Genomic DNA, 26601 nt, shown 5'->3' on the forward strand with positions numbered 1-26601 from the left:
GAAATCCTCCCTTTTTACATCAGGAACAGTGTCCCAATTTTGCAATTTAAACCCCTCCCAGCTGATCATATTTTTATTACCTGCACCCCCACCAGTATTCTGGGGCATTATGAGAGATCTATCTTCAAAGATCAGATCAGATTTATAAATATTTTCAGTTATTATATGAAGTCCAATCCTGCACTGTGACTCAGAACAAATGGGGCTTGACTCTGAGAGGCACTAGGCACTCTCAGCTCCCACCAATGTAATCTGGAAGTGGCATTCTTAGCACCTCTGAAAAACAGGTCTTAAATGTGAATTAATATATTTAACAAATGAGAATGTAAGCCACAGAAAAATTGAAAGATTGACAATTGTTCTTGGTCCTTGTACAAGGTATGAATGTAGGGTGGAGGCGGCATTGGCCAAAGACAACTGCAGTCTCTGCTCCTTCCATGTTCCCTGTGATGGGTTCGGTCACAGAGACCTCCTTGGGACTATCATCTGATGTGCTGAAATTACCTCCGATTCCATTTTTCCTGGTGGCTTGGGACTTCAGAACCCTGCTTGTTGAGCCAGACATGCTAGCCTGCTGCAACTCAGACCTGGGTCTGAACCATGCCCCCAAAGCTGCAGGCTTTAACTGAAAACAACTCAGCAAGTTACCTGTCTCTAGCACCCAGACACCCAGTTCCCAATGGGATCCAAACCCCAAATAAATCAGTTATATATACAGGGTAAACTCATGAATTGTCCACTCTCTAAAACATTGATAGAGAGATATGCACAGCTGTTTGCTCCCCCAGGTATTAATCACTTACTCTGGGTTTGTTAATAAATAAAAGTGATTTTATTAAGTATAAAAAGTAGGATTTAAGTGATTTCAAGTAACAACAGACAGAACAAAGTAAATTACCAAGCAAAATAAAACAAAACATACAAGTCTAAGCCTAATACATTAAGAAACTGAATATAGGTAAATCTCCGCCTCAGAGATGTTCCAATAAGCTTCTTTCACAGACTAGGCTCCTTTCTAGTCTGGGCCCAATCCTTTCGCCTGGTACAGTCCTTGTTAGTTCCAGCTCAGGTGGTAAGTAGGGGATCTCTCATGACTGGGCCCTCCTTGTTCTGCTCCACCCACTCTTATAGCTTTGGCCCAAGGCAGGAATCTTTTGTCTCTCTTGGTGCCCACCCCTCCTTCTAAATGGAAATGCACCAGGTTTAAGATGGATTCCAGCACCAGGTGACATGGTTACATGTCCTGTGAGACCCCAAGGCCTCCATTCTTCCCAGCCTAACTCACAGGAAGACAGGAAGGCTTGCAAGTAAACAGAGCCATTTACAACCAATTGTCCTAGTCAATGGGAGCCATCAAGATTCTAAGCCATCATTAATGGCTCACACTTTGCATAATTACAATAGGACTTCAGAGTTAGACTTCATATTTCTAGTTTTAGATACAAGAATGATACAGTCATACAAATAGGATGAACACACTCAGTAGATTATAAGCTTTGTAATGATACCTGACAAGAGACCTTTTGCATAAAGCATATTCCAGTTACATTATATTCACACTCATTAGCATATTTCCATAAATCATATGGAGTGCAACGTCACATGCCCCATGAGGTGCAGTGCCCCAAAGAGCAGGGAAGAAGTGGAGCCATGGCCCTGCCCCCTCAGTACCCGCATGCAAAGCTTGCCTTCTGTGAAGAAGAGAATGCATAGCACCATCCAATATCATATTGTGTGGGGAGCTACAGGAAGGATTACATGGGATGGAGGAGTTCTGCACGTCCCTCTCCTACCCTGGATGTACCACCATGTAAGCTTTTACAGCCAAAGAGCAGACAGTTTGGAGGAAGGGTGGTAGGAACACTCAAGGAATATCTACATTTTACCCCTCCACCTATTACGAACAATTAATTGGCAACCATGATTTGATACCGTGTCAAGGAAATGAATCGTCTCTCCAGCCAATCTTTCTCTCTGTTACTTTAGTAACAGTGATTTAACATTTCAAGCTAAGAATGTATATTTGATAAGAATATGTGGACATGAGAGAGTTCATGCTCTAAAACAGAGGTGGGCAAACTATGGCCCGTGGACCACATCCGGCCCACGGGACCGTTCTGCCAGACACCTGAGCTCCCGGCCGGAGAGGGTAGTCCCCAGCCCCTTCCCCGCTGTTCCCTGTCCCGCACAGGTACACCGCCGCGTGGGCAGCATGGCTTGTGCCCACTCACCTCCCAGGCTTTCCAGTAAGCCTGCCCTGCTGCTCTGAGTGGCATGGTAAGGGGGCGGGGGTTGGATAAGGGACAGGAGGTCCCGGGGGCAGACAGGGGGCGGTTGGAAGGGGCAGAGGTTGCAGGGGGGTGGATGGGGTCGGGGCAGTCAGGGGACAGGAAGCGGAGGGGGGTGGGATGGGTCGGGCATTCTGAGGGGGGCTGTTAGGAGGCAGGAAGTGGGATGGGGCAGGGGCCAGGCTGTTTACAGAGGCACAGCCTTCCCAACCCAGCTCTCCATACTGTTTTGCAACCCTGATGTGGCTCTTGGGCCAAAAAATTTGCCCACCCCTGCTCTAAAAGGTGATTCTGCATACAGATTACAAACCCTAATATGCATTTAAAAACAAACAAACAAACAAACCCCTGTGTACATATGGTATAGCACAGTCTAGCATCGGAGAGAAACGATCACTCAGTTATATAAACAGACTGTGGAGAAACAAGAGGAAGGGGGGGAAGAGAGAAAGATGTTTAATCTAACACTCCAGGTAAAGAGCTTAGGTAAGCTCCTACAGGAAGGCAGTAAACTTGTCTGCCAGAAGGGGCAAGGATAGCTATATAAATGTTAATGGATTTGTCTCCCCTGCTGAATACATATTATATGAAGACCAGAGATCGTACCTGAATGTAGCTTAATTGTAAATGAAAATGACTATGTTAGCAAAGGACTTTTGATCTGGTTCATATCGTACAAGATGCATATTGGGTGTCCAGAATTCATCTACATATGCAAACAAAATACCATAAGAATACAGGTTGCATGGGTAAGAAAACAAGCAGAGAAACAAAACCTAGGCTTCAGAGTGATTTGATACATTTCAAATTTTATCTCAATTTTCTAATTAGAGCTGCTCAGAAAATTTGTCTGAGAAACAGAGTTATTTAGCAAAAAGTTTTGCTAAATAAACTTTTCTGCTGGCTCTACTTCTAATACACATTGCTTTCTTCAAGATACTTCTTGACTCAAATTGTTATTGAGATATCCACTAAGGAGAGCACAAAGAAACTTAACTTCCATTCTCCAGTGAGAAAGAGGCAGCAGGAAAGCAATAGTTATCTGACCTAGAGTAAAGACAAAAGTCAGAAGAAACCTTTTCCTAAATGGTGCTTCCAAGATGCTTGCTGTAGTAGTCAAAACTCACATAGAAACACTAGCAACCGCAAAGTGCCAGGACTGTACTACAGACTATATGGTAAAACATATTTGCCAGATAGACCATAACTGTTTTGTTAAGATATAAACAAGCTTTCCTATTAACATAAGGTTAGATTGTGCCCTTAGGCATAGCCCGATGTATAAACTTAATGAGTCTGCAGGGGGAGCCACTTTACATTAGTGCCTTTACTGCAGCCCCTGAAAGGATGCAGCTCATTCCTCCGGTTCCCTGTATGCCCAGCCCTTTCCACTGACCGCAACATGAGGGAAGGTGGAACTCTGGGTTCATCCACCCCCACCCAACACTTGTCTACAGTGGGACCACAGGGGCTCCACTGGACTGAGGACCTGGCCCCAAGATTTGGGTAGCATAACCCTACTGTGCAGAGAGAGGTGGGTGTGGGTGCCTTATTTCCCTTCATGGCTACATTAGGGTTAATCAAAAGATAGCTCCCAGGAGATGGAAGACCACAAAAGGTTGCAGAAGTCCATGCATGTTTTAAACTTTCTTCCAATTCCCTTTCTCCGTCATTTCCCTTTAGGGGACCCTTCCCCAACAAGGATTATGGCATGCCTATTTTAAAAGGCATCTTTCATATCTCAAGCAAGAACTTTTTTTTCTCATAGGCATCCCTCTTTGGTCCCAAAACAATTCACTCCAATCCTGACATCTCAAGATACTGCAGTGAAGAGCACAAGGTTGTGAATTTGCAGAAAAATACATGTTTGCCTTATTCTCCTGGTAGAGCTAGCATGTTGCCTTTTTACAGCTGTATGTAGAACAAGTAAAAAGTGAAATGGAATAGGGAAAAAGTCATGCACTCCTCTCAATCTTCTTAACAGAGAAAGGTGACTTGTTTAATTTTTTTTTTTAACTTTTCTAAACTTTTAACATTTTCTATAAAGAAAGAAGGATTGTGCTTACACCAATGAGTAGTGGTGCAATGCACCAGCAATCTTTTTCTCCCCTCCAAATTTATAAGTCATTAGTAATAAAATGTTGGTAAGAAAAGACAGTCACATGGCAGTTGTAATCACAATCCAAAGTAACAGTTCCTTTGGAGCTCATTAAGAGTATTGAGTACTTTTAATGCTTTATTGATTTAAGGAATAGCGTTTCAGCAATCAATACAAATACCCTAAGGAAAATTTCCAGCAAAGGTTTTCATATTTTCCCTTGAGATACATATTTTTCCATCTTGATTTTTACAGTTCTCTTTTTAACAGGATGCAGTTGTGGCCAATTTGTTTGCTTCAGGGCTTAAGCCAATCTCTAGCTATTAGAAACTTAACTGAGGCCAAAAGAAAAGGAGTACTTGTGGCACCTTAGAGACTAACAAATTTATTTGAGCTCAAATAAATTTGTTAGTCTCTAAGGTGCCACAAGTACTCCTTTTCTTTTTGCGAATACAGACTAACACGGCTGCTACTCTGAAACTTAACTGAGGCCACTAACTCATTGGACATACATCTAAAGAGCCATCAAATGGAAATGACCTGCTGATGCTACTAGAGAAAGGTGACTAATTATATCTAAAGAAGGAATAAAGGGTAGCAGCCAATTAAAACAAAAGAAAAACAAGGTGCAAGGTGTTTTTCTTTTGTTTTAATTGGCTGCTACCCTTTATTCTTTCTTTATGATGAATAAAGAAGACCTGAAACTTAAATTGAAATCAGCTTCCCTCAACAAGAATCTAAAGTAAATTAAGATAGGGCTTCTTTAGCCAAGTCCTAAAGTTAGTTCTATGCTATTAACATTCTTATACTCTGGATAGGCTGCAGTAAATTCACACTGAATTTATCCTGGCCATTCTCTAGAATCTCAACTTTCATTAATTAAATAAAAAGAAAAGGAGTACTTGTGGCACCTTAGAGACTAACAAATTTATTAGAGCATAAGCTTTCGTGAGCTACAGCTCACTTCATCGGATGCATGAAGTGAGCTGTAGCTCACGAAAGCTTATGCTCTAATAAATTTGTTAGTCTCTAAGGTGCCACAAGTACTCCTTTTCTTTTTGCGAATACAGACTAACACGGCTGCTACTCTGAAACCATTAATTAAATAAAAAATTCTGACCCTTACGGTAGTAGAGAGAACCTTGTGACTGTGAAACAAATGTAAATGGATGCAGAGATGCCTGCCTAAGTCCACAGAAAGCCTTAAACAATAGCTAGAAGAACAACAAATTGCCCCAATTCAGTATTGCCAAAGCTAATAATTTTATCATGAGTTTTGCAATATTTAATGTTTTGCTTAAAGCCCCTAGAAACTACTGATGAGAAATTGTTTCCATTAAAATTTTTTTATAGCTCGCACAATAGCAAACTAAAGCTTGAAAATGTGACCCAAGTGAAACCTAAAGGCTCAAAAGCCAGAAGGCAAAGAAAAAGAAACCAAAATGTATTATTTTAAAAATAAATCTCAAGTTTTATGATTCTCATGATTCTTGATTCTCATGATTTTTAAACAGTACAGGGTTGGCACTACTGCTATTCATCTCAATCAGGGCCCCAAGAAGTCTGTATTTCCACAGCTGTGCCATCAGGCATTTTATCAATATGCCACAGAACTGAGCATTTTGCTACTGAATTTGGCATTTTGCTGCAGCCAAGCACCAACATTTTGCATTCCACCTCCCTTTTCCACTGGGACCTGCCCAGAACTGCCGCCTGCTCCTGCTTTCCCCCCTAAGGAGAAGTTAATTGGACTGCAGTACATGCTCTCTGCACTGTTCCATGGAGCCAAGAAGCGGGGGGGGGGGGGAGTGGGGGTCAAGGAGCTAGAGCTGGAATCCAGCTTGCAAGCAAAAGAGCAGGGGGAGCCAGCAATGTAAGCTGGGCTGGAGTGCAGGTGTTCTGTGTCCAAATCAAAAGACAATGTGGCTGGCTCCAGGGGTCAGTAATGGAACACAGTCTTTCAAGGGAATGTAACCAGATCAAATCCAGCACATAACACCTTGAAAATCAGTACCAAAACTTTAAAGACATTATGATTTGCAGCTCACCTTACCAGAATTTCCTCACATAGACGTGAAAAACACCCCTGCTTTAGACTTCTAGCCTTCCCCCCGAGTCCTGCAACCAGTTCCCACAGCCTGGGTGTCTGCCTTTTATAGGATTAGACATGATTGCCTACAGCTAGCCCAGCCAATTTGCTGAGCTACACTCAGGGCAGAAAGATGCTTCTTATCACACTGACAGGGTTAACCCTTTCCTCCCAAATACTGGATGGAATCCACATATCCCTCCATGAAACAGCAAGGTTTCCCAAATCACATAGCTAAATCTCCATGTTAGAAGAACAGTTCACATTCTACTAGACACTTCAATGCCAAGGCTGGTCAACCCAGTTATAACTGGCTCCAATTCACACCACCACAAACTGTAACATACTTTGACTATATCTGAGTGACACTCATAAAGGTACAAAATACTTCCCTGTCTCTGATGAGTTAAAGAAACCACCATTCTGAGAAGTAAAAACACCCTGATCACCAGGCCAAACACTCCAGCAATGCCTAAAGAGAGTAAGATTTGATTCCATGTGGTGAATGATGACTGTAAGAAGTTACCAGTAAAAGCTTAATTAACAAACACAACAGGCAGAGCACATCTGTAGTAAAAGCTAGGTGTATAGAGAGAAAGGAAGCATAAATAAGCGTGTGCTAATGCCAGGGCAAGAGGAGCTTCCATATCATGTTCCGCCTTCTCCAAAATTCCTCTGTTCCTTTGACACTTCCTTATTTCCTAACCTCATAATGCTCACCAATCTGTGACATATGAAAATTATTGTTTGCAATGTTGTTGCAGCCACGCTGGTCCCAGGATATTAGAGAGAAAAGGTGAGTGAGGTAATACCTGTGTAGCTTGAAAGCTTATCTGTTTCACCAACAGAAGTTGGTCCAATAAAAGACATTACTCACCCACTTGGTCTCTCTAATATTAAATTGTCATATTCATCTCTGTAGTCTGAATGGCCTTTGTAACTAGGCTTAAAGCAGGAGGAGAAATTCAACCCATAACTATTAACTTGTACTTTAGATTTGGCGTTATTTGCATTGCAGTAGCAAACCAGATTGGAGCCCATTGTGTTAGGTACTGTACACATAGGAAGAGACCGTCCCTGCCCCAAAGAGCTTACAATCTAAGTGAACAAGACAGGAGGGGAAACAGAGGCACAGTGAGATGAAATTTGCAAAAGGCAACATTCCTGTTCAGTAGTCAGACTGAGAACAGAACCGACGTGCCTTGGGTCCTAGTCCAATATTCTTCTGGGATGTCCATGAGTGCATTATTCCAATTGGCTGCATCATACTGGTGGCTTTGTAGGGGGTTCAACATCTCCATCTGGGTTTTTGAGCCCACCTCAGATATGAACTGTTTTGGCTGCCTCTGAAGTAGATTTTAAGTACCTACTGGCACAGTTCATATCTTCTTTTCACAGAGTCATAGAATTTAAGGCCAGAAAGAACCATTAGATCATCTTGCCTGACTTTCTACATACCACAGACCATTATTCTAGGTCTGTGCCATGCTGAATACTAGGGGGGCTCAGGTACCTAGTGTTAGGCAAAAAGATTCTTTTCCCCAAGAATCAGGCAAGCACAGACGATACTGAAGGGGGTTTATTCACAGTACCGGGAAGACTGACAAGCAGCTTCAAAGATATGGTGCCATAATGGCCAGTTATATACATTTTCTTATTAATTTATTTGTATATACAGAGACAGACATTGTTACAAGTCAAGAGAGAACCCTAAACAAAAGATAAAAATAAGAACAGTACATACGTACAGAGATCATCCTATTGCATTAAGCATCTGTGCTTGCGGGGGAAGGAGGTGGGGCGGGGAGGGGGGCATAGGGATTACTGCTTACAAATATTTGGTGGGCTGTGAAGGGAGGGTTTATTCTGTTCTAAGAACTGAGTTACTGGGTGGGCATTGACCATATAAGCTTACCAATTGTTTAGAGTTGTCAGTGCCTTTTGAGTTACTGAAACATTCTGCAGTTTCTGTCTTAGCTATTAGCTAAATTTTAACTCTTTCCTGATGCTAGCAATAATGAAATTTTCAAAGCTGGATTTCTGTTTCATCAAGCTGTACTTAACTGAGTCAATGGATGCAATTTCAGGACAAACCAACAGAAGATATTGGGCCTGATTCTCCAATGCTCTGCGCCATATGCAGTCATTCACACCAGTGCAAAACTAACCCTTCTGATCTGGCTGCACGTTATGCCCACTGAGCACTGGTGTAAGTGACTGCATGCCATTCAGAGCAACAGAGAACCAGGCCCATTTTATTTAAAAACAGGTAATTCTCAAATGGGTCTTCAGGTAACAGGGAAAAGTTCTCCAGACATCACATCTCATTTCCCCTTCCTCCACGCACACTTGGGAAGGGATTATGCAAAACACTGCTCCATGTACAGCCATACCAGTTAAGCAAAAAGGATTCATGACACCAAGAAATCCTTGCTGGAAGATGGAGCCTACCCACAGGGGAGCTCTCTTATTGTCTGAGTGCTCCAAAAGATAAAAATCATCCTGAAAAAAGGAACTTTGCCAACCAGGCAATATTAAAAAGTTGAGAATTCCCTGACTCATTATGGACCAGTTCCATGCTTCAGCAGGAGCTTTGCAATAGCCAAGCCACAACATGTTGCTTAATTAAGGATCTAGAAAAGTTGGAATCAGCAAGGATGAAAGGAATGGGTCATCAAAGGAGTGGGGGGGGGGGAAAGCATCATTTGTATGGGGCATTTATGATATGCTGTAGAAGTGGATGTGGATAGAGCTGGTGTAAACACTGAAGTCAGTGGGGTCAAAGCCACTGAATATCAGGGATTAATTTGCCACTCTTTACCCATTTCTTTCTTTCTTGATTTGTCTTAAACTGTCTTCTATTTATTTCCTAAGCTCTGGGCCCCATTCTATTCTCAGAAGACTAGAACTCCAGCCAGTCCAAATAGTGGTTCTGCCTGTAAATCTGAGGCCAGGATTGAGCCCAAAGAATTTTTGCATTATAGGCCAAACTCAGAATTCTTGTAAGTAGGGACAGCTTCACTGATGTCAGTACAGTTGTACATGCTTACGCCGGCTCAGAGCGTGGCCCTGTGTATTTCTCTTTGGCACAAAATTAATTTCTACCCACGTATCTTAAACTGCAACTCAATCACTGAAGTAGAAAAATCTAATTGTGCTTACTTTCTACATTTTAGATAAACAGTCTGATTTTTTTTTTAAACTGGCAGAAAAGAATAGGCCTTTTGCCTGGTAGCATGCATAGAGGTCTACCGTTCTGTAGCTTAACAGATGTCTATGACAAGTGAAATGATCTAAGAAACCACAAATGTCCCATTGTTGTATCTGAGTGGAGCTCATTATGATCTGGATTTCATATATCCCGAAATTTGGGAGAGTTCTGATCTGGAGTTTTGATTCACCTTATTACAGAGGTAGGAACCATTTAGAAAATTCTGACCCAGGTTTGGGTGGCTATTTTGATTTTATGGGATGTTTGGTCACAGTGTTTTGCTTTATGTACATCTATAGTTCTGAGAGAACAATGTAATACTGGAGAGAGTGGCCCCAAACCAGTACCATTTTACCGATTCCCTTCAGTCACCAAAATATGAGCGTTTGGGTAAATAGGAAACCCAAATCTCAACCACCCTTTGTTTTGGGATTCTTTCTCCATAAACAACCTCCATTTTTGCCCAGGTCTAATTAAATGGATTAGATTCCACTTCTGGTAAAGAAAAACCTCCTATAAGAATGCAGGAGTTCAGGTTTGCTCCCTTTTTATTAGCTCTGTCAGTCTGGTTACAATGCAACTGCCTTCTTCAATACTGTTACTAGTTGAGAAAGGTCACTGCTCAAGTTTTGTTTAAATAAGACTTTATTCTAAAGTTAGACAATTTTAAAGTTAAAACCCTAAGCCATCCAGTGGTACGATGACCATATTTCCCAAAGGGAAAATGTGACACTGTGCAGGGTTTGCTCAAGTGCCCCTCCCCCCCAGGCGGGGCTGGCCTGAGTCACTTGTCCAAGCCCTGCCTGCCCCCTGCACGAGGCTGGGGCAGGCAGTCTCTGCTCGCTTGCGCCCTGCCTGCCCCCCTGCATGAGGCGCCACTCACCCCCCTTACACGTTTCTCCACACCCCACTTTTTGACAAAAGTGGGTATTTGTCCCATTTGCTCTTGCCGTCTGATTATCAGTCAGGACAGGGCTTAAGAAGGGACTGTCCTGGCCAAAACAGGACGTATGGTCAGCCTATCCAGTGGCATCTAGTTAGTGCTAGTGTTAATGTAACTAATCCAAGGTCAACAGGACTTCATGGTTAACACTCTACTACACTATCATGGCAATACTAAACTTCAGAGCAGCAGGGAAAGATCTCCGATCTGCTCCAAGGGCTTGATCCATTGACTTCACTGACTGACTTCACTGGGGTTTGGATTGGGTCCCAAAAGCACAGTAGAATGTTGGATACATGTTAGCAATACACGGATTATGAATAATTGGGCAGATCTGATTCCATCCAATAGAGGGGCAGTGTTGCACATGAACACGATGCTGCTCATTACACTATCTTAGGCCTGGTCTACACTTGGGGGAGGGAAAAATCAATCTAAGTTACACAACTTCAGCTACATGAATAACGTAGCTGAACTCGACATACTTAGATCGACTTATCGTGGCGTCTTCACTGCGGTGAGTCAACTGCTGCCACTGCCCCTGTCAACTCTGCCTGCGCCTCTCGCCGAGCTGGAGTACAGGAGTTGACGGGAGAGCACTCGGGGGGGGGGTCGATTTATTGCGTCTAGACTAGATGTGATAAAAATTTATCCCCTCTGGATCAATCGCTGCCTGCCGATCTGGCAGGTAGTGAAGACATACCTTTAGCGTTCTACTGCTGGAATTTCTATTTCTTTTAAATGCCAGTGTAATTTTATCTCCTGCCTTAGAACCAATTTTTTTTCCATTACATTTTTAAATGAATGTTTCCATTCAGGTTGATTCTTCCCACCTAGACTTACCATTTCCTCCTTGTTTACAGCAACTGTACTATCAGCAATTGTGGTGGTGGATAAACACTTGCAATGAACCCTTGCTCCTCATTTGGTGGGACCGTGCCTTTACCGGGTAAAGAGCTTCAATATTAAGACAACTACCTCATGTGAGCAAAGAGGAAGTGATACTATGTAGCTGGTGTCTGTGTAACCCACATACTTTGACTAAATTATATGCAAGAAACAGGATGATTAGGGCACTCCCTTCTCTCACCTGTGGGCCTCTCTTGAAACGTGTCTGCTTAATAGTAAACCAATAAGAGGTCAACTCTTGAGATGTGCCTGATCCAAGACTTCAGAACGAAACATGTGGAGAAGTTCAGATGTGATATTGACTTCAGAAGCTTTGAAACATCTCTGCGTTGTTTTGGAACTTGTCTGGGCATCATGTAAACAGCCCTCAGCATAGCAGAGGAGCTTATAGGAGATTACAGACGGACCATCACAATTTTAAAGTGCACAAGGCTCTAGCTATCTTGGTCCCATTAGTATTAATAGGAGTCATGTGGCTGAATCCCTTGAGGAACCTTTGAACACTTAGGGTGTTCACTTAGGCGATCACTGGAAACCTCACAGCAGGTAGGACAAAAATGATAAGTTAACAAAATGTCCTAACCTCTTTAAACAATGAATTTAGTTTTGTTTCCCTCGGATCTTAAAAGCAGCCATGTTTAAATAATGTGACAGATCCTCAGCTGATGTACATTGGCATTGCTTCACTGACTTCTGATGTTCTGGCCCTTTATTTTCACAGCATTTTTCTGTTCATTTTTAGGGCTGAAATTCTCTCTTTACTTTTACCCATTGTCTGTAAAATGGTCTTTGCTGTGAAGGTCTCAGAATATTGGGTAATCTTGCATACCGGGGGCCCCACCTTAGCGTAGATGATGCACTCCTACATATCTGACATCTTCAAATATGACCTTGTATTCCCTATTCCATAAAAACCTCCATCATTCCCACCTCTCCCAATAACTTCAAATAGGCAACTGAGCCTTGCTGAATTTCTTGTAGACTCCTTTGAAACCCCCAGCCTCTGTATTTAAAGATCCCAAATTGATCTTTCTATCCCCAATATGTCACCCCCTATTCAATCACACATCTCCACCTATGTCCTCCTGGAAGTCTTGCATGAGGAGTTCAACATGATGAAAACCAAGTTTATTATCTTCCTTCCTAAACCTCCTCCTCTTGCTGCTTTTTCTGTTATTGTCAACAGTGTCACCATCTTTCCCATCACTAATGCTTACAGTAAGGTATTTGTGCTCTAATTACATGCAGGAAATACAATAACTACAGTAATATGGACACAGCACTCCTTACTTTCACTGTGGTACAATATGCTGTCTTTATAGTAAGCCAGACATGATGAATCATGTCATTTCTGGAACTCCTTCATTTAAAAGCCAGTGTCATTTCCTAGCATATGTAATTAGTATTTCCTCTTTCTTTCATTATGAGTTACTCATACACTCCACCTTTTTTATTGTCATTCAAGATCAAAGTACAGTGCTGGGAAAAACTGGTAACATTTTACTTTAAGCATCTCTACATTATTCATTCAGTTATTTGTTGCAGTAACACTGATCTTAAGGAATTCATTTAAAATTAATGTGAAATGTCATATTTATCTCATAAAAAACCCTTTTCTTTTCAGAATTTCCATATCAGGAGCTGATATTTGATCATGGAAGGATAACCCCCCCCCAAATGTGTGCTATGTAGAAGAATATAGGATTTACCTAGGCTATTTTCTTCATTTACCTTTTCTCTAAATTCAGCATTCTTATGTAGGAATATAGGAGCTGCCAGAGTGGAGCAGACCAATGGTCCATCCAATCTATTGTCCTGTCTCCAAGAGCAGCCAATGCCGAATGCTTCAAAGGAAGGCATAAGGCCCCTATACTGCAACTAACAATGCAATAGTCATAATAATTATTTAGTGCTTCCACTGCTTATTATATAATATCAAGCCTTCAGCAATCTAAAGGGGCTGATCCAATGCCCATTGCAGTCAGTAGAAAGACTCCCACTGATGTATAATGTGCATCAGATCTGCCCCTGTCTGATTAAGCCTGAAAACAGCCCTGAGAGGCAAGTAGGTATTATTTCTAGTTTACAGATGTGAAAGCTGAGACACAGAGTCAAAGGGGAGCTAAGTGCCCAAATCCTAATGAATGTCCTGTCTGCTTTTGAAAATTTCCCCAGGAGTCACTTGTCTGTCCAAAGTCAATGAATCATTGTCAAAGATGGGGTTAGAACCGATCTCCTGATTCCCATTCCATGCTCTCACCATGCAATGCACTCCTAAGGAAACTTCCTCCTGACCTCACCAGCAGAGCAACTCATGCCCTGAAGCATGTAAACTGCTAGCCCTTGCAATTTCTCTTTACCATTGTGCATGTAATGGCATGTGCCATAAATAAATGTACAGTCCTTTTTTTGGAATGCTTACTAAACTATTTTGCCATCTTGTAGCAGTTGGAGTTCCATTTGTCAAACTATGAAAAATAAAAGTTTCATTTTAATCCATTTTAAGATTGATCATCACTTGTTTTATCTTTTGACTAACTAAACATTTTGTTCAGAGGGCAATATTTAAAGACAGCAATAATTAAAGTGTAACTTAATAATTTTTAGAGGGCTACAGTGCTCGTAGTAATAAAGAGGTTATTAACCTACCACTGCAATGGCTCAATCCAGCAGTACATAAAACCAGTTTGATGGTTGCCAGTGTAAGAACTTCAGGAGCGGGCCCTAAGATTTATGGGGGTAAGACATACCAGATAGTTTTAAGACAAGCTAAAAAAATAGATACAAGTATTTTGTGCTTCTGTGGTGGCAAAGCAATGTCTTAAGGGAACAAAGACATTGTCTTCTCTGCTAGAATTTCAGCCAGTGATGCTCCGTAAGATACTGGAGGTGTTGGGAGAACTTTGTTCCACAACCTGTTTTTTGGGTCCATGTCCCTCCTGGCTAGTGAAAGCCAGTGGGGAAGTACTAACTCCCTTACTTGGTGAGACTGTTCATACCTCTCTTAGAGAGGGCAGGGTACTTTTACTTTCAGGGTGCAATAGTGTGGCCTTTGCTCAAGAAACACTCATTGGTCTCTGACAATCTTGCTATTTATTGACCAGTATTATCTTCCCTTCTTTGGTATAATTGTGGAGAGACAACTCGCATAAAATCTAGATGCCTTTGATCTCCTTGATTCTGGTCTATTTGGGTATACATCTGGTTATGGCACAGAGACTGTACTGGTTACACTGGGGCTCCTCTTCAGTGGCTTCATTTTTTTCCCCGCTTAGAGGGATCTCAGCAGGTCGCTGTGGATAACTGCTCCTCTTCCCAATGAGCTCTCAGTTGTGGGGTGCCAAAAGATGCACCCTCAATAAATGAACTGCTGCATTTTGCACCAGCTTCAGTCTCCAAGTGGTTTTAAAGTGTAGGCCCATGTAGAGTGTGTCTAATCTTAAGGTGACAAAAGCATGGATAACAATGACAAAATTCTGCATCCAAAAGGAAAGCACACAACCTCCTAGCCAGACACAGATGGTAAAAAAACTGACTTGGGTCAGCCCTCCATTCCCCACTTCAGTTCAACGTGTATATGGAGCCATTAGGGGGATTAGTAAGGAGACACGGGGTGTGGTGGGTTTTATATGCTAATGACACACAACCATAGGTCTCCATGTCATCCCACTCAGCTGATGAAGTTCGTGTCTGGTCAAGATTGGGGCATGGATGAGACCGAGCTGGCTGAAGCTCTAGTCGGCTAAGACTGAGGTAGTGATGATGGTTGTTTGGGGCAAGTGGCTGGAGGAGATGTCAGAGAGAAGATCAGTCCCTGTGATTGAGGAAGTATGCTGCCATTAGTTAATAGTGTTCACAACTTAGGGGTGATTCTAGAAGCTCTAACCTACTTCACCTCCCACCTACTGTAAATCCTTACTGATCTCTGGCCTGTGCTCCCCAGGTGAAATCTCTTACTCTTGCTAGTGTCCAAATCAACAGTCAGTTGGGAAAGCCATTGGTGAAGAGCATTGTGTGGGTTAAGGTTTGTACTGAGGTGCTTCAAGATAACTAAATGCTATTGCACTGGACCATGTCAGGAGTCATGTCTCAGCTGTGAGTGTATATCTCAAACAATGTCAGGAAGGGAAGAGAATAAGTAGTTTAAGCAGGTTTGTCACTGGGCAAAGCTTCCTAGTGGTTGTTTTACAAATTGTCAGATGGGCAGTAAGAGTGACATTTTATACCTACCAAACAGATGCATCTTAGAAAGTGACATTAGCTCCACTAATGCTGAAGTAGCAAGCACACGGACACTGTTTGCCCTTCTTCAGATTCTCAGTTCAGTGCAGCTGTTTTCTCAATGAGATCACAGGCAAAACATCAACTTAATAATGCCAGGTTGGCAAATTTCAGCATTCCTAAGGAGCCAGTGCTAATCTGCCTCCAACACGCTGGCATGTCTAAATGACATAAAATGAACAAAAAGCTTTGTGCAGAAATGTTGACTTCTTTAGTTTCATTCATTTTTCATTGCAAAAAAAATTAGGTTCGATCTTTAAACACAATGGAATGAATTTCATAGACTTGTAGGACTGGAAGAGGCCGCAAGAGATCATCTAGTACAGTCCCCTGCACTCATGGCAGGACTAAGTACTATCTAGCCCATTCCTGTCAGGTATTTGTCTAACCTGCTCTTAAAAATCTCCAATGATGGAGATTCCACAACCTCCCTAGGCAATTTATTCCAGTGCTTAACCACCCTAACAGGAAGTTTTTCCTAATGTCCAACCTAAACCGACCTTGCTGCAATTTAAGCCCACTGCTTCTTGTCCTAATGCTCATGAAGAGGGATTCGTAGTGGTGGTCTGAACTGAACACTAAGAGCCTATCCACCCTGCAGTGAGAGCTGGCACTGTAGCACGTAACTTGAGCTAATTTTGATCAATAGCAATGAAGCCACAGCAGCACAAGATGCAGCATGGGCTGTATAACTCACCCAGGACCCTGGATATGGACTCAAGTGGCTAGCCTGTGCTGCCACCTATGCCGCCATGGCTTCATTGTTATTGTTATTCGAGTTACCCTAGCTAGCTTTGATGTAGCTGTATCTACCTGTGCTGAAGTCACACTTCTGATTGTGAATATATCCAGAGTGGTTAGGCTCTATACAAGCTTCCTCATGTAACTCTTCCAATGCATTTCAGTCCCGTCCTTTCACACCCATTTATTCCGGTCTACGAATTCTGAATGCACGCCTCGTCATAGCATCTAGTGGCCATTCAGATGAATTAATAAAAGTAAAATTTGCCATCCTACTAAGATCATATTCACAGTCATACACTGTGCTTCCAATGCACTGCAATCCTGATCTGCCAAGCCACCATACAACTCTGTTAATATACTTCATTATCACTCTGAAGCATCTCCTGCAATTCTAGTCCTTGGCTTTTCTTGAGCAGACAGTCAGTGGTACTATTGTATTTATCTGGCTCAGAAGTGGTGGTTATTTTCTCCTGGGATGAAACCCTGAGGCTTTAGCTTTCTGAACTTTTTCTTTTCTAAATGTCTTACCATTTATTTTACTGGTAGAGTGTGTTCCATGTAAAAACACATGTTTTCCTTTTATTTTGTAGCAGCAAACTTTGGTCTCATTAGTGCTGATGAAAAGCTTTTGCAAGAGGCCTTGCTTTAGCAGAACATTTATGCACATAACACAGTCTCATTGCCATCAATAGACTAAAGCATGTGCTTCAAGCAATGCACATGCTTAAGTGCTTTGCTGAATAGGAACCTGAGCTAGCATATAAATTAATTGCAAACTTTTCATCTATCTGCAAGAACCAAGTAACAATTTATTTCTAAAAGAATCTGTGATCAAGCTCTTTGAAACAAAAGCCTATTCTCTACATTCCCATTTTACCTCAAACAAATCTATGTTTCTTGTGGAAGTGAGGGGGCTAGCTTCCAACAAACATAATTTGAATAGATGTGGTGGAAACTTCTCCTAAATAGTTCTGGAAATGCAATGCCAGTCTTTACCAGCTATACCACTGCTATTCTAGGGCCTGATCCTGAAAACTCTTACACTACTCCTATTGATTTCAATGAGACTACTTGCACCAGTAAGGATTACTCACATGAGAGAGGAATTGTAGGATCAGGAGCTCTTTTAAGCAGTGATTGACAGTTATCCAAAACTGTGGGTTGGTTTTGTAAAATGTGCAGAATACTGTAATTTCAATGCAATGATAATTATAGGCAGTGCCATATGCCTGTGTGGTACGTACATTTCCCTTTAGTAGAGTTACACAAAGCATATTAAATAGGCTGAAGGAAATGTTAAAAAGACCCAAAAGCGTTAAGACAAAAATGTCGTCATGTGTAACCCAGCTAGGAGCGTTAAGCAGAACTTTGAAAAATGAATCTCTCAGGAAGACATTCTGAGCTTGAGCAGAGAATGGTAATAATCTGATGGTAAAGCTAAGCAAGCATAGCTATGGTTAAATATTTTTTCCATTTGTGCTTTACATGATCACAATGGTGCCCTTGTAATAAATAAAAACACATGAAAAAACCGGGTATATTTAGTGATAGAATGTTTTCATGGCCAGATTATGCATTTCTGAAGTTCTTTATTGGGCTGATCCTGTCCAAGGGGCTGAGTGCCCCTCAATGACCCTAGGCTTCTGCACCTTGCGGAAGCAGGCCCTAGGTTAGGTATCAGTGGAGTGCTGAAGGGATAGCTCCAGTTTACCTCCTTGCATTCCTAGACAGTCTCTGCTGATAAAAATCAGTTGGGAGGAAAGAACTAAGTGAACTTACTGCGTAATGGAACTTAATTACTGTGCAATTAAATTTCAAATCACTCTCCAATGAATATCATATTGTCAACCTTTCAACATGTTTTCTGATATCCCAGTAATTAAATAACTTTGCCTCGGCTGAACAATTGTATAAATTAAAGCAGCAGTAGCAACTGCAGCCTGGCGGCATATTTGCCTGGTCCACATTTCGGATGCATGCAACACATAAAAGGCCAGCTGTAAACTGACATCGCTCAATTCACCTCACCGGAGCTGTGCTGGATTTTCACCAGCTAAGGATCAGGTTCTGCATCTCAAAACGGAATTTATAAACAGCCGCAATAGGTTTTCCGCTACTGATGACAGCCCAGTGCAACGGAAAGACCAAAAGAGAGGTTTATTCAAGCATGAGTGGTTACTTAAAGATGTGTCTCTCCTGTTTTCATTTTGATTTCTCTCTCTGCGCAAAGGAAACTGAAGCTCACTCGCAATGGGCACAATGAGATCAAACAATAAAACAGCAGCGCTGGTTCCCAAGTCTTCATCCCACTGAAGGCAACAAAAAGCCCCCTTGCATGTGTCTGCTAGCGCTGGAGGATACAGGAGCCGAGAGAGATTCCCCTGTGAAAGTGACCTCCTTTTGCCTTAGGAAGCATATTCCAACAAACCGACCTTTGACGCCAGCTCCTATTTTTCATGGTTAAGGAGCACAAAGGGAGAGGCGGGAGGGAGGAAATGTGACAAATCCACTTTTTTTTTTTTAAAACACACGTTCATAAAAAAAACAAACAAACAAACAAAAACCACAGCCCAGGCAGGAAGGAGACAACGATCAATGAATCCACCCGCACATCTGCCCTGCCCCGGCTCCCCCCGCTAAGAGAGAGCGATGCAAGGCTGGCGTGGGGGGGGGGGCTGATGCATGCGATCTCCCCCTTACCTCGAGGAACAAAAAGAGCCATAGCAGCGAGCCGAGGGTCATCCGGGTGCTGCTCCCTCCTTTCGGGCGGGGTCCGCTCATTGAAGTGCAGGGAGCCTATTGCACGCAGGGATCTCAGCCGGGCTGCGGGGGTTTCCCCCCCGGCTTTTCTTTTGGCTGGCTCCGAACTGTGGGTCGCAATGGCGAACTGCTGCAGCATCAAACGGTTCCAAGCAGAGGCTTCCCTCCCAGGAGACACATCATTCCTCTCCTTCCCCCCTTCATGCGTTACATGGGGGGGGGGATTTTTTTTCCCAGTAGTTTCTTTGATCTCTTAATTAAAGAGGAAGGGGGGGGGGTGAATCGCTACTCTGCGGCGGCTGGGCGCCTCCTCCTTCTCTGGAGGTGCAGAAGGTGGTCAGCTGAGCCTCCAGTTTCCCTTTGCTCTGGTCCTTCCCTATTGGCTTCCAGTGAATCAGTGAGGAGCCCTCGTTCCAGGCTGAAAGTGACGAGCAGCCTCCCACCTCTCCCTTCCGCACCCTCTCTTAGCTCCACCCTTCCCCTCCCGCAGGCTCTGCCCCCGCTCCCAAACCGGGGCTCTCGGGTACGCTCACCAGCCGGTTCTCTGGTTTGTCACTGTTCTGGCCAAACAAACAAAAAAAAAGAAAGAAAGGCACAATGCAAAATGCATCCTCAGCCCTGCCTCCCAACCAAGTTTGACAAGAGCCTCATCTATCTTCCCCGACAAGCAACTGGCCAAAAGCACTCTCAGCATGGTGCCCTTCCTATTTCTTCCCGGCAAGGTAGCTTCAAACTAAGCGGCCAGAAGGAGAAAACACAACATAAACACAATATGGCTATAAAAACGTTATTATTCCCTGTAGAAAGACCACCCAGTCTCTCTAATATCCTAGCACCAACACAGCTAGAAAAACACTGCAAATAATACACCCTGCCTGGCACATTATGCTGATTTCAGTCTATACTTTCCAAGGGAGGTTTCCAGTTACTTGCCTCTGTCGACCTCCATCTAGAAACTGGTTTCTATTAATAACTGTTCCTCACTTACAGTATCTGAGAATAAGATCTAGTATCTAATTATGGCCCTGATCACAGTTGTGACTCTGTGTACATGGACCCTGCACCCATACAGATGGCCACAGACTTCTGGGTGGCTGCTCATAGTGCTTAGAGTTAAGCATGTGCATAAGTTTTCACATGATCCAGGGTTAAGTGCTTAATCATGCCAGGTGCAGAGCATCAATTGTGGGTGCTCAACATCTTACAGGAGGTATTGAGGACATGCAGCAGGAAGCCCCAAATGCTCTAGTATCATTGCATCACCTAACCCACTCAAAAAAAAAAAATCCATTCAGACCTCCAGGAGGAAAAAAGTTGTTTCGTAACCTAGGATTCGGAGAAGATTATAACATCTAGTTTATAGATCTGTTTCCCTTTCACATTGGTGTTAATCATGAGTATCCTTGTTGAAGTCAGTTGAGTTATAACCTGTGTAAGCATGAGGAAAATCAGGCCACATAATGTAAATGTGCTTAAAGCATAAAGCAGATATGGACTGATGGCACTGCCCCGAATGGACTTTGTTATTGGACCTAGATGGATTACTACTTTTTGTCCGAGTGATCTGCTGTTCTACATTTGGGCTGATGCAGTGGCTGAATGAAAATGTTTTTGAAGTTTGTTTTGTTTCCTAATGTTCCGCTCACTAAAGCAGGATGCTGCCTACTAAATCCTGTGTGGCACTTCATTTGTCCAAACTTTTCTTCCAGGGACACTCAAGCAATGTCAACGAGTGAACAAAAAAACTCCCTCTTGAATTTTTCTTTTGAGCGTCCCATCACCTCATCTCTGCCCTCATAACCAAACTGCGTCTTCTTCTGATGAATACGAGTTTCCTTGAAGACAGGCTCAACTCTTAAGTTTTCTGCCATTTCTTTGGCAGCAATGATTGCATCTTCAAATCCGTTGTCTCTGTAGGCCACCATGAAATCAAGGCAGCTTCTCATCAAAGTAGTAACATCGATTGAGTTTGTAATGCCTTGCTTGGAACAAGATTTCATGCCAAGTCACAACTGAGACCAGAAATTAGAAGTCAGTGATCTGGTTTGCCAGGCTTTGCACCTCATTTCGGATTCCAACTTCTGCTTAACTAGATTGTGCCAGTTCCATTAGGGAATCGTAAACCTCAGTCACTTGGTACCTCACTGGCCTTATACTGACAAAGCAGCTCTCCCAGCGAGTGTCACTTAGTGCCTTCACAATCAGATTTGTAATATTATCCATGAGACTCTTCCACCTGATAATTGATGCTGAAAACAGGACACATCTCCTTTGCACTACTCTGAAAAGAGACACTGAATTTAAAGATGATGAAGCTGCATCTGCCACATCCAGGTTGAGGGAATGGCAGCCACAAGGCACGAAAAAAGCTCTTGGATTCAGCACTAGGCTCCTTGCCTAGACACCACTGTTTCTTCCTTTCATGTTCATGCCATTGTCATAGCCTTGGCCATGGCAGTCCTGAAGCTTCATTTTATTCTCATTTCAAACATTCATAAACAGTTCTGTTAGGCCTTTTCCAGTAGAGAGTCATCCACAGACTGGAAACAGATAAAGTGTTCCTTTATTTGGATATAACCACCCTCGTTTTCAACAAATTTTACTGTAAATGGAATCTTTTTACTGTGACTAATCTCAGGAGTGCAGTCCATTATTATGGCATAGTACTTTATTTTGCCAAGCTGCATCAATGTTATCAAGCACCTTCTTTGCCACAAGGTCATATCAATTTGTTTTGAATTTTTTTGCTGCAGTAAAGGTCCATAGCTTCTTTACGAACTATTTGACATAAGTGCTCACACATGATATTGTCATATTTCTCAAGAAGCTCTACCAAACCAAGGAAATTACCATTATGTTCGGTGAACAACTTATCTGATGAGCCCCAGAAAGCTAAATTAGTCTTTGCAAGAAGAGTGTAATTGAAATCAGATGTTCAAGCACGTTCCTCCAATGCTGGGTTTCTACATTTCTACTACTCTGGTTTTCTGCATCTATGCATTTATTCAGCTTGAGCCTGCACTCGACTTCCATCCATCTGGAGTAGGCTATAAAATGGCCAGGTGACTTTTCAGAGCATCAGCTAAGTTATGCCTGTAATTGGATCCAGAAAGTACAAGCAACAATATAGCGTTCTTGTCAAATATTTTGCAACAAAAACAGAACACTTTGTCAGTTGATTTCAAGTAAACTATCCAACACTGATTCAGTTTCTCACCATTCTCGAGCATTCTTTCAAAGTGTGACTTTGAGAACTGAGGTTTCTGATCATTTACTGGAAACGTCATATTCTCAATTTTGCCCAGCCCATTCAAAATTGTATAATCAATATAGGTAAAGTTTAAGATCACCCGCCATAAAGAAGGATCTGGTGTATTGATTTGTGGTGTGCAATTTTTTCATGGCTTTTTCCTTCATCATGCAAGGCTGATTCTTCTTTATCGTTTCTCACTTTTTCATGTAAACCACTTTTTTCTTTGTCATTACTCTCCTTTTCATGTGAGCCACATTCTTCTTTATCATCACTCTCAAGGAAAACTGGATGATTCCTCATCATTTTCCTCACATTTCCATTCCTTATCTTCAGGTCAATCTGCTAATTCCTTCCTAATAGGACTTCCATCATTTATACTTCACTCCTGAATTTCTTCTGCATTGGGATGATTGCTGCTGCCTAAAGTCCAGTCTGTTTTGTTCTGTTTCAGATATTTTCCTCACCAAATTTGCTCCTTTCTGCAAATTAGATTGCAATTGAGCTTTTCGTTCCTATACTGAGCTCATGAAGGTTTCTTCAGGGGCATCTTTTATTTTCTCCGGGGGAAAACAGCCAGTATTGGGGAGAGCAAAAGTCTATGCTCCACAGTCTTAGAACATCATCAAACATTATGTGTTAAGCATGGCAAAAGAAGTATTTCTTTCATGTTGTTGCATAGATAGGGGTTTGATAGATATCTCTGGCATTTCATTAAATATGTCCTCTATTAGTCGCTACTTACACTCTTCAAGTCTTAAAAGACAAGTACACTTTCACAATTACACAATAAAACAAGGTTCACAATATTGCAGCTGGGACCTCACTTCACTTCAGTTTGTTCTTATATCTCACTGACTGACTGACAATGCCCTGCCCTTCATATACCCGCGAGGGCATGGCTGAGAACATTCTAGGAGGTTCAAGGAAAATGTAGTTCTCAGAAAGTCTGAAAGGTTCCACAAAATTCTACAAAGGTCCAGAACATTCTAGGAGGGAAGTGAAAAATGAACCCACATATGAACTACCTGAAACATTTTAGTTCAAACATTCTATTTTCTCTTTTGTAGCTATCAACGAAAATACCACCACAAGCCCAGTGGCCTCCCGCCCACCCCAACACCCCAGGCAGTCGTCTGGGACACCTGCCCCTAAATCCAGCTCTGGTTAAACTCCTAGAGTCCTGGCTCAATGTTCACTGGGCTCACTGTAAAACTGGAGGATGGATTATCTTTAGGGCACAGTGTGAAGTTGTTCAAAAGCCTTGGTCAAGAGTCTGGGTGGGATATATCAAGATTTTACAGGCAGTAGGATACTAGGGCAAACACTTTTAAAAGGAACCCGTATCCTACATGACAAGGATATAAACACCACGCAGGTTTCCACACCAGGAGTAGGACTATTTCTGTGACTCTCATGGAAGCCCCATGATAGCTATAATCTTAGAATTATGCCCCAAAAGTGGATTGTTTGAAGGACTAAAAATAAATTACAGCTGCTCAACCATTGTGTAGTCAACCATTTACTGAGTAACATCTTGGCTGAAACACTATGGATATCAATAAAAGCCCAATGATTTACTAAAGCTAAACTAAGTGGAGGACTAGGTTTTTTTATTGTTTTGGTTTTTTAAATCTATTGGTTTGTGCAAAGTGTTTTCTGGTTTCAGTTCACGTGGGTTTGGTTTGAGGTTTATATTGAAATAACCCCCCAAAAACTGAAAGCAAAACTCAGCCAAACCCTCCAAAGTTTTGCCTGCTTTTGGGTTAAAGCTGACTTTTACAAATTTGCAATCCAAAACTATACAACAGCCCAGGGTCATACAATGCTTCACAAACCTCAGCATACCTTTAGCTAAAGCTGACATGAATTTTGGTTTGTAACAAAACATGAACCTGGAGATAAGCTTAGGCAATGAGGTAATCAAAAAGAAGCTATTTGTCAATGAAAACGCTTTTCATTTGAAAAATTTTGACCCACTCTAAAAACTAGATTCCCACCTAAATTCTTTTCATTTCCATGACTTCAGTAGAGAAAAGAGAATAAATGGGGGCCAAGGACTGCTAGAGTAATGTGAGCAGTTTTCCTTTGTGAGTTCTTGATTTGATAAATGCAGTCCCAATGCTTTTTAAAGGTATGTCCTTGTATCCTTTTTAACATACATGTTGACAGCTCTTTAAGTTCCATATCTTTTCATAACTAGAATGACTGGCAGCCCTCAAGTGGACAGCATATCCAGCTCGCAAATACTTATTATTCTTGCCAGCTAGAGAGGCACTGAGCTATACTATCTAAAGGGTCATTTCCCTTTAAAAAAAATAGAATGCTGTCTTTGCCACTGCCTCTGTTCCTTATGAATATGCTGTTCTTATATAGAACTTAAAAAAAACCAAAACACCACTGCATTGTACATTGGAATAATACATGAAAAGGACCACCAGTTGTGAGGAATGCAGTGAGTAAAGCTACAGAGTAAGGTCAGTGGGGATGCACAACACTTATCCAGTACAGTTTTTGTTTATCTATCTGCATTTCTGTTCCCCTTCCCCTACTAGAGAATCAGGAGGTTACTGCATAAGTGGGAAGCACTGAAAGTTCTAGGAGTTTAGTTTATATAAAGAAATACCCATATAGGGAAGAGGATTTACTTTTCTTGCAAGGGATTAACCCTTTGTTCAATTCTCACTATTACAATGTACTTGCCCTTTACCTCCCATAACTCTCCATCTGTATCATTCAATGCTCAGGGTGTGTGGTCAATAAAAGGCTTGCAGAGGTCACTGGATGTGCCCATTTTATATATCATCTTCCCAGATATGGCTGTTGTGCTATCACTGTCTCATGGTCTGACCAGGCCAGAAGTGTTCCGGCACTTCACGTAAAGGGAGATTTTCACAGTTTCAAAGAGTCTCCTCACTCAACATGTCCCCCTGCAAGCCCTTTAAGTAGTCACACTCAAACCTTTCTGGTTAAGGTTCACCAACACGGAGTTATGTTTATTTAGTTGATGCTGGGTTACTCACCCCCATACCGAGACTCAGCCCAGCCCATTTTACCCTGAGGATTCCAAAATAAAAGCATCTTGAGGTTTATTGTGTCCATGTCCAAAAGAATGCTTACTGCAGCCAATCCTGGTGGAAAACCTCATTCACTGTACCTTTTGCTTGCAGAACATATTGATCATCTCTTCTCTAGCCACTAAAGGCTCACAGGGAAAAATTCTTTCTCCTCTTGTTCCTTTGAAAGCAAAACATTTTATTACAGCACTGGCAACTGAACACGGCTGATCTACTTCCTTCCTCTCAATGTATCTGTGTTCAAATCCTCCTGTGTCTTCATGGTGCGTGGAATCTGTAAATCCCCCCCATCCCCAATCCCCTTTGGTCCCTGCTTGTTTTCTTGCTTTCATCTTCCAACCAACCTCAGTCACCAACCCCTCCATTCCTGTTTTAGTGTTATTTCTTTCCTCTACAAAGCTAATAATATCAGTTAGTTCTTGTGTGGTGATATCCATCCAGAGATCTCAAAACACTTTGCAAAGGAACACAGGTATAATTATACCTCCTTTTGCAGGTGAGAAAGACAGAGGCAGAGTGAGATGAAGCGAGCAGCCCAAGATCACAAGGCAGGTCAATGACAGAGCTGGAATAGAACCCAAGTCTCCTGACTCACAGCCCAGTGCCCTGTTCTCTGGATTATGCCAGCTTCCTTTTATGTACAACATGTAGAGTTGAATTACAGCTCTGGATCCTGGAGACTAAGACTATTAGAGCACTGTGAAGGGATATAATATTAATATTGGGGGCATCCAACATGACACCCCTAAGAACACAAAGTAAAGTTTTTCTCCAAAAAAGGGAGGAAAGCCAAAGACCCCATGAAGTCACTACTGACTTTGCTATTATGTGGAAGTGGCTCAGATACTAGGGTGATGGGAAGTTATATAACCCTAAGACACATAGACTCTTTATTTGGCTTACCAATGTATTAATTGTATCCATATTCTTCACAAACATTTTATCACTGGT

At 42.1% G+C, this 26601-nt stretch overlaps 1 protein-coding gene across 4 annotated transcripts in view; it reads right to left on the reverse strand.

Annotated features, from left to right (window-relative positions):
• Positions 1-20013, reverse strand: part of PTPRO (protein tyrosine phosphatase receptor type O) — a 207675-nt gene extending 187662 nt beyond the window's left edge. Inside the window, exon 1 of one of the 4 annotated variants that reach the window (XM_038382970.2) lies at positions 19264-20013. In XM_038382970.2, the coding sequence (XP_038238898.1) occupies positions 19264-19344 (81 nt within the window). In that variant the 5' untranslated portion in view covers positions 19345-20013. Of the gene's footprint in view, positions 1-6434; positions 6508-19263 lie in introns of those variants that run through there. The other 3 variants (XM_038382988.2, XM_038382979.2, XM_038382997.2) reach the window with 3 other exon arrangements.
• Positions 20014-26601: the final 6588 nt, after the last annotated feature.

Source organism: Dermochelys coriacea, chromosome 1 (genome assembly GCF_009764565.3).
Source record: "Dermochelys coriacea isolate rDerCor1 chromosome 1, rDerCor1.pri.v4, whole genome shotgun sequence".
NCBI lineage: Eukaryota > Metazoa > Chordata > Testudines > Dermochelyidae > Dermochelys > Dermochelys coriacea.